A 9023-nucleotide genomic window follows, 5' to 3' on the forward strand; every position below is an offset into this window, starting at 1 on the left:
CTATGAGCTTTACAAAGTTGATGACTAATTTAAATCCCTCATTATAATTTAGCTAAGGTTGTAAAAATGTTATGTACCTGATATTATGAAAGTCAAAGACATAACAAAATAAAAAAATACATTTCATGAGTACATAAAAAAATAATAATAAAACACAAGCAAACAATACTTAATGATCTCCAGAAGATGTTTTCCCAGAACAAGCCAACAACTGCCTGTGGTATGATTTGTGTGTGTGTGTCCTTGGGTGGAAATATGTGATGCTGTCAGATGCAATAATGTCACAACGTTCTACGCTTTGATCAGTCTTACCCCCTGAGTTTCCTTTTTTCAGTCCCGGTGTGAGACTGTGTTTTAATTGGTGTCATGTTTGCACTTTTTTTTTACACTTCGTCTCAGTATTTTTTGCTCGGGCTCAGGAGGACATGTGAATTATTAGGAACGAATTGCAGTATCGATAGCATAAACAAACAGAGGGTGATGATCATTAAAGCTTTTTGCTGAAATGCTGCAGAGATGTTTCTAGTCTGATATCAGTTTGCTATGAAAATGTAATAATGCTTCATACATTTTAAGCTCATGGTAGAAAAAAACAGCATTAAAAGTTTGATTATCAACAATATCAGTATGGAATTTGAGTCACAATAGAACATGAATATACATGTCTGTCATAGTCTCTTTTCATTTTTTTAGTTTTCTAAATTCATTACAGAAGAAAAAAACATTCAATGGGTTAAATGATGAATTTAACTGCAATCTGGTGTTGACTTAAAACTCAAACAAATGACAAAATGCAAATCATAGTAAGGGAGCTTAAAATAAGACGAAATACAATGCAAAAAAAGGAGTGAGCGAGGCAGTTTTCAGTATAGTGACAGCCTTTATCAGGGGCTCAAGTTCACTTATATTCATCCTGACACTCGTCATCTGTGAGACAGCAAGCTATGGGTCATAAAAACATCTGAGGTCCTTTTATATTCTATTCTTGTGGATGTTCTTACATCCCAACTATTTAAAAAAATAAAAGAAGGGCATCTGCACACACACATCCACACACTTAAACAACATCTTGATATCTGTTTGTCTAAAGTGGATCCAGGGGCTTAGCGTAGCGTGTGTTACATGATGACAAAACCTCTGACAGAATGTCTGATTTCAAAATGGAAAAACGGAAAAGGAGAAGCACTGTATAAAAGTACACTCCTGGTAGGATAAAATGAGGATTAAAAGAATGTTTCAAATGAAGGGAATAGAAATGCCAGCCAGGTCAGAATTACTGTTAGTTTGAAGCACATGCAAGCTTCATGATTTCCAAAGAGCAGAAGCAGAGAACAGTTAGAATCTCATAATATGTACAGAACAAGAAGTTACGTCTAATGCAGTATATAACGTAAATATCAGTTTTGTTCTTGTCAAATTTGTCTTTCTCTTCAAGATTATCACAGAATTTTTGTGTTTTTCCTTCCACTTATTGTTTTGTCTTTCACAGTTAAAACTGAATTGCACTACAATTATCATGACGGCAATTAACTGTAAGGAGGGAACCAATTAAATAAATTTCTCACAGATTGTACATCCATGCACAGCTGAAGAATAATCGACAGGCATTTTCATGTCTGTTTGCTCATTTATATAAAATCCACTATTCACAGTTCTGACCAAAATTTTTGCACAAACACAATAGTCTGTGTAAACCTTTCAGATTTATTAAAACGGCAGTTAAAAAGACATTCACAGTATCACTAACTCTTCTTTGTCACTGTCTTTAAATGTCAGATCATGATCATTTTACCTTTTAATTTAAAAAAGGTTGCTTTTATATTTGACAGACTTCAAGCAATTTATTTTTCATAATTTTATCATCAGGTTCATAACTACCGAAATTATGCTTGATATTGTTGTTTATTTACATGTTTGCAAACACATGCATGTAACCCTTTGTTTGCTAACCCACATTATCCCAGGCATGCAAGCATGATTGTGTCTTTGTGTTGCAGAGATTGATAGGGGAGGCTGTGGTGATCCTGGGGTACCAGCATTTGGTCGTCGTAGCGGTGATCACTTTCAGCATGGTGATGTGTTGACCTTCTTTTGTCGGTCAGCTTTTGAACTGGTGGGAGAGAAAACCATCACATGCCAGCACAATAACCAGTGGTCAGGCAACAAACCCAGTTGTGTCTGTGAGTACAACAATATACACAGTATATATATATATATATATATATTTATGACTGTGCCTCTCTTTTTTACGTTTTATGTTATGTTAGTGTTTTGTGCACCTGATTGCATTTCTACTTAGTAACCCATACATTCTTTATTTTGTCATTTCTTCTTTCTTGTAGTTTCTTGTTTCTTCAACTTCACAGCTCCCTCAGGGACTGTTTTATCTCCAAACTACCCCGAGGAGTACGGTAACAACCTGAACTGTGTGTGGTTGATTATCTCGGAACCAGGAAGCCGCATACATCTCTTCTTCTCTGACTTTGACCTTGAGCCACAGTTTGATTGGTTGGTGGTCAAAGATGAAGGCAAGGACATCAGAATAATTCCTTTCATTTCATTCTTACAGTACTATTTAGTTATTTGTAATTATAAGTTAAAGCTTTAAAATCTGATTGAATGTTTTATAAAGGAAGAATTTCAGACTAAAGTCTAGGTAAGGAATAACTTTTGAATATGCTGACATATTTTTGCTCTTTTATTCTGACTTGAATTGATTTTTTTTCTGAACTTTTTTTACTTTATGTAAAAGACTGAACAACTACATTCCTATTCCACTTTAAAGTAATATTGATTTGAACAGATTCAGGGTAAGCCTTCGTTCAGCTTGCTAGACGACGTTTTGGTTAATAGACTGGTTTTAAAGCTCAACAAGACATAGTGTGTGAGACGTGTTATAAAAATGTGGGGTGATAACTGTTGTTCCAGTGGCCAAACTGAAATCAGATGTTGTTGCTTTTACAGTAAATCTTTCAGCTTACTGTGATTAGGGAGCAATGTCGATTGTCAGTCTGCACTCAGAAAATGTAGACAAAAGCCTCATGTCCATTTCACTATTAACTGCTTTCAAAACCAGTTTGAAAGGATTCACGTGATGCCGTCATTTGACTTGTTGTGTTTAATGTTACTTTAAAAAATACATGTAAAACCCAAAATATAAGTCGGGATGAAGCAAAATCCACAGCAAAGGAGGAAGTCCTCTCACAGGAGGAAGATCATAGGTTCACCTACCAGCTTTTCTTGGTGGAGTTTGCATGTTCTGCTCGTTCACTTGTGTTTTTTTCTTTGTATACTCAAGTTTCACCCAAAAGTCAAAAACAAGCATGTTAGATTAATTGGTCGCTGTAAATCCCCACTAGGTGTAAGTGACTGTGAATGGTTGTTTGTCTCATGGTCCTGTGAGTGGCGACTTGTCTAGAACTTTCTCCAGTCTTTTGCACAATGACTGCTGGAAATAGGCTCCATCTTCCCAGCAACCCTGATAAGGAAAAATAAATAAATAAATAAATAAATAAATAAATAAATTAAAAACCTGTGAAGAAAACAGATAGATGAGGAAAACCCATAATATAGCCTTTGAATAATTAGGAATATTGGGACATAAGTGAATTTCTTAGATAATGACCTGATGTAGCACTTGATAAATCAAAATGAAGTATTCTGCAAACACCCCTTAGATAGGATCTAATTATTCTTTTAACCAGCTTAGGCAACTTTTTTTTAATAACACTGAATAACATAAGAATTCATTTGAATTTAAATACAGCCCCACGGACTGATAAACATGATAACTTGATTAAAAAAAAGCCAGCTTTGTCAAAGTATGTATTATTTATTCCTGTGTCAACACTTCACCTAAAAATAATTATTTTGATAATGCATTGATAAGTTGCTGCTTGTTCGCTACATGCACTGAGAATGTTTTTCTTTATTTTTATTTATTTATTTATTTATTTATTTATTTATTTATTTATTTATTTATTTGCAGTTTTCAACATCCTTTTCTTGGGGAAGATATCATTACTGTTGTCCTGTGCAGCTGATTATGGTCTGCACTTATACATAAATACATAAATAAAAAAACAATTTAATTTATCCACCTAGGGTTTTACGTGATATCAACACCAATGACTGAGTCTGGTATTTTGAACATTTCATAAACAACTTACAAATAAAAGTTCTCTTTCTAATTACAGAACAAATGCTTTTTTTTCAACCTAGCATTTGTAGGTTCAAAACCAGACTAAAAACTAATTACCATCAGGGCTTGCTTTTTACTGATGCACTGTACAAATTATCAGCCTAGACAAAACGACATGGTATTATGTTATTTAACAAGAGGGCATGGTAACAGACTGCTAAAAAGTATCTTCTCTCGATATTAGATAAAACAACATAAAATCCCATCGTTCTTTCATCTGTTGTCATGCTGATTTTCCTCTTTATGTCCCTGACAATCAGTGCAATAACAAATGAGTAAAAAGCCTTTTGGTTTACTGGAGAACACAGAAATGTGCTCTTCACAATTCTGTAAATGTATGACTTAATTAGCTTTAAGTGCCTCATTTAGGAAAAACAAGAAGTCATATAATCCGTAACCATTGTAAGACATTTAACTTTTTAATTCAAATGTTCATGTCAGAKTTGATACGGGTGGTCACTAACATTGTTATCTTGTTTTGTTTATATATATACACATATATTATCTGAAACTGTTAAAAGCATCAACAGGTTTGTTAGAGTATTGATTGAACAAGATGACCAATATWACAAATCTTAAACAGAATAAAAAAGCAGAAACATGAAAAAAAACATTGACTAGAAACAACATCAAGTACTGTAATGTCTGTGCTAGTGAAGTTCTCAGTACTAATAACTTTTCACATTTAATCAAGACATTAAGTTGGTATCTATGAGCACTTAACTGTCTCACTTGTGCTCATTCGTCATGGTGCTGCACGCAGTTTATCTGTTCAATTCTACCTGATACAAGATGAATTAGTGGCAGTAGCAACTCATCTTGTCACCATCAGTCCTCTGCTTGTTTAGTGCCTTCAGTGCTCGTATTTGTGGACGAAATCTCCTTCGTTGTGCTTTATGTACACTCTATAGCTGAGCTGATTTGGGCCTGCTGGGTTGTGCTCTGTGCACACCTTTGTTGTTTTATCGTTGTCCCCTCCGAATCTGTTGGCTCGTTGGGGAGCACCTTCAAGAGCAGAGTGTATTCTGCCAAACAAAACTCGATCGCAATTTGTCTGAGTAAATGGTCTGATGCTGTGACTCAAATGTGTCATAAAGAACTGAGGTGATGCATGGTTACGGCTTTGCAGACTGGCAGGGAGTTTTAGGGTCATTCATCTGGTACACACTGAGTTCTTTAATGACTGTATAGTGACGCCTTTGAAGTCATTGCAATCACATACCCCCAAGGGATGATGGGTGCATTGAAGAATATAATGCTTCGTCCTGTGGTGATAGAATTGTCCAGGAATGCATAGTTCAGAACACATTCAGGTGTAGGAACAGTAATGGCTAGGACAATTTAATACCTGGTGCAACTGTCTCTTAGTTTCATTTGAAGCAGCATTTCTAGAAACGTACTTTGCAGCCTCTTTGTGACAGTACTTTCTTTGAACCATCAGGGTAACTAAACTACTTTGAACTTCCTAAAACAGGATCATTGCCAAAATGAATAAATAACTAAAAAGAAAAACCTTGTGTGGTGTAATGTAGTTTTCCAACTTTAAAGCTGCAAGCCTAGATTTACCAGAATAAACAATTAGTTTTGCCTTTATGGTCATCTGACATTTTTGTGATAAGTGCARTATCTACTGTAGTAGTACAACCTTGCATTTGCTGGAGATCTGAATGATGACAAATTAATGTGTTTTCATTTTACTGTAGCCACAATATTTTCTCTCTCATTACCACCAAAATGCAACAGTTAATTAAGCTGAATGTAAATTAATTAAACTTTGACTATTTTAGCTTGTAGAGCTCTTAAATTTCTGCACCTATTTTTTCGACAGCATTCAGTGCATTGCTATAAGCCTCAAGGCAGGTTTTARCTTAAAATGTCTCGCTAACATTTTTACTCTAAACTGTGTTTTATTTCAGGTTTGTCTGAATCAACAACCTTTGGGACGTTCTCAGGAAAAGATGTCCCCTCACAGATCGCTTCGAATGCACACATTATGAGACTGGAGTTTCAGTCTGATCATTCAAACACGGGAAAAGGCTTCAATATCAGCTATACGAGTATGTATAATTCTTAGCTTACCTTTGTCTGTCTGTCTGTCTGTCTGTCTGTCTGTCTGTGAGCAAATAAATTAGAAATTATGCAAAATTTTCAAACGGAATGTACAGACAATTCTTTTTTTATATTATTGATCATCACAATACAACTAATGTGTTTTTTGGGATGTTTTCTGCAGTAAGTACATGTCTGATGATTGAAATATTAAGTCTTTCTCAATATTGTCCTCACTTTAAAATGTTTTGTCAGCGGTGAATCAAAAGAGACCAAAAGTGGTTGCTCTCAGCCCTCATGATGGCCAGTAGTAATTTKCTAGTAGCATGAAAAATAATTTCTGAATTCCCACAATTTTCTTCAGTTTAATTGTCATTAAGGGACAGATTGTTGTCCCCACAACTGTTCACTGAGTGTTCCACCTCTGCTCTGCAAGATTATTCATTCTCACACTGATGAGTCCCAGTGCTGTGTATCATCAGTATACTTTGGATTGTCTACTGGAAAAGATAATATTTATTGTTCATCTAAAATGAGATGATTATGATTSTACCACTATATCAGATGGCTATTTAAACTGTTGAGTATGTCCATCAATTTACTTTTAACAATACTTCAAATTACTGCTGTATACAGTAGGAATCACTTAAGAAAAAATATTTTTAATTTACCCGTCAAATGACTTATTTTGGGAAAAAAAGAACATTTTAAAAATATTTTCAGCAATCAGTGTCATACAAAAATATTAAATTATTGATAGATTTTTTTTTAGAGGAATGCTTTTTTAAGCTTCTTAACTTTAATTTGACCTGTAAGGGAAAGTACAATTGTCAGATCCTGTGTCAGATTTTTTGCAGATTTTTTTTATTCTAATTTTTGAAGACATGACTTCCACATACCGTTCAACTGCTGTCAGTTTTTTGTCCTAATATTGCCCTTTTGTCTTTTAGTTTCCATTTTTTACAGTGCCCTGTACAAAGTGATTTTTTTATCACTATCTCAAAAGCAGATAGAAAATGAAAGTAGAAATAATCAAGTACTGTACATATGACAGTATGATTTAACCTGGCCATGAAATTATGGCATTTAAATAGAAATTAGGGCTTGAAATGTATTATTTTCTTTACTTCAAATCATTAGCCAGGAGGGTGTTTGCCTCTTTCTTTTTTTCTTTTTTTTCTTTTTTTTTTTTTTTTTGCCTTGGCTGAAAGTAATAGGATTTTTAAAGCCTCTGATCTGATGGGAATCCTGAGACCCAGCGTATTTTCATGTATTTGAATGGACATATTAATCACAGCATAATCATAGAATAATTGGCACTGAAAAGATATATTTACCGGYACTTTGCTTGCTAAATCTTAATGATATAATATAATATTAGTTAGATGACTAACTGCTGACATTACCTTGCCATCATTTTGATTAGCTTTGCTCAGCTCATCATCTGTTTGCGTGTCTTTCTCATGCTTTACCTAGTTAAGCCTGTCTGACTGAGTCAGTGTTTAAACCTGGCCACTGCAGCCTGTGTATTTACCTGCAATAAGCTAAGCTAGTTCTGCATGAGTGATTTTGATTCATTTTCTGTGATTACCATGCAGCTTTGCACCGTTTCACACACTGCCTCCCAAATGACCTTGTCTCTGGCTCTTCCTTTAGTGGTGACATTTGRCAAATGAAAGTACTGAATGTTTTTTTGTGCCTCAGCATATTTTAAATAATAATAATAAAATAACTAACTAAACCTTAATGCATTTTTGTCACATTTTTCCCTAACACAAAAGAGATTATTATTACTATATTTTTTCAGTATTTTCAGAACCCATACAGAACATATTTATGTGTTTGTTTAAAATATTTCATTTCGTAATCTATTTTAATTTTTTTTCTTTCTTTTACCATAAAAATCATATCGAGATAATTAATCTCTTCTTCCAGAGACTCTGTGTCAAGATAGTAGTGAAAATACAAATAACGAGCGATAATATGGTAAATGGACAGAACTTATGTAGCACTTTATTAAGTCCCGTTGGACTCTAAAGAGCTTTATACTTACAGACTTTCACACACTGATGGTGGGTAAGCTTTATTATAGCTGCAGCTGCCCTGGGGCAGACTGCCATGCGCCGGCACCACCGGACCACCATCCATAGGCAAGGTGGGTGAAGTATCATGCCAGAGGACACAAATACAGACAGCCGGAACAGGGGAACGAACCAGCTACACACCACTTACAGAATGATTCCCCTATCAACTCTGCCACAGCCATCCTTATAAATATAAAAGTCTCAAAATGAGAAAAAAGGCATCAGTAGAAACCAAATGTGCATACACAATAAATAAAATAAATTGAATGGTTTAAAACATAAAATATTTGAGGAATAAAACAACACAAGATAAGATCATTTTATTTTCCACAACCAGTTAACATTGAGATAACTAAGGCTATTAACATTTTATTGTGTGTATAAATCTCAACATATGTTGCTTTGGCTACATTTATATTTATTTGAATTATTGGTACTAATTAAATATGAGGTTGATACACAAAGCTGTTTGAAGCAGTCGATTCTGCAGCCCTACTTGTCACAGTGTAAAAATATATATTTTTTACTCACGTCTGTTCTGTTTAAGTTCTTACCTTGCAGTATATGCATGCCAAGTATAAAACATGCTTAAGTTGCAGATGAGGTTTACTTTAGATTTGTTTTTTGTGTGTGTGTGAGAGAGAGAGAGAGAGAGAGAGAGAGAGAGAGAGAGAGAGAGAGAGAGAGAG

The 9023-nt window shown here is 34.5% G+C and overlaps 1 protein-coding gene across 1 annotated transcript in view; it reads left to right on the forward strand.

Moving 5' to 3' along the window:
• Positions 1 to 9023, forward strand: part of LOC106513169 (CUB and sushi domain-containing protein 1) — a gene marked incomplete in the record, with an annotated part of 415244 nt that overhangs the window by 295576 nt on the left and 110645 nt on the right. The window contains 3 exon segments of the mRNA XM_014001862.1: positions 1998 to 2180; positions 2343 to 2528; positions 6118 to 6258. Of these exon segments, the coding sequence (XP_013857316.1) occupies positions 1998 to 2180; positions 2343 to 2528; positions 6118 to 6258 (510 nt within the window).

The sequence above is a fragment of the Austrofundulus limnaeus genome, unplaced genomic scaffold, assembly GCF_001266775.1.
Source record: "Austrofundulus limnaeus strain Quisiro unplaced genomic scaffold, Austrofundulus_limnaeus-1.0 Scaffold10, whole genome shotgun sequence".
Lineage (NCBI taxonomy): Eukaryota > Metazoa > Chordata > Actinopteri > Cyprinodontiformes > Rivulidae > Austrofundulus > Austrofundulus limnaeus.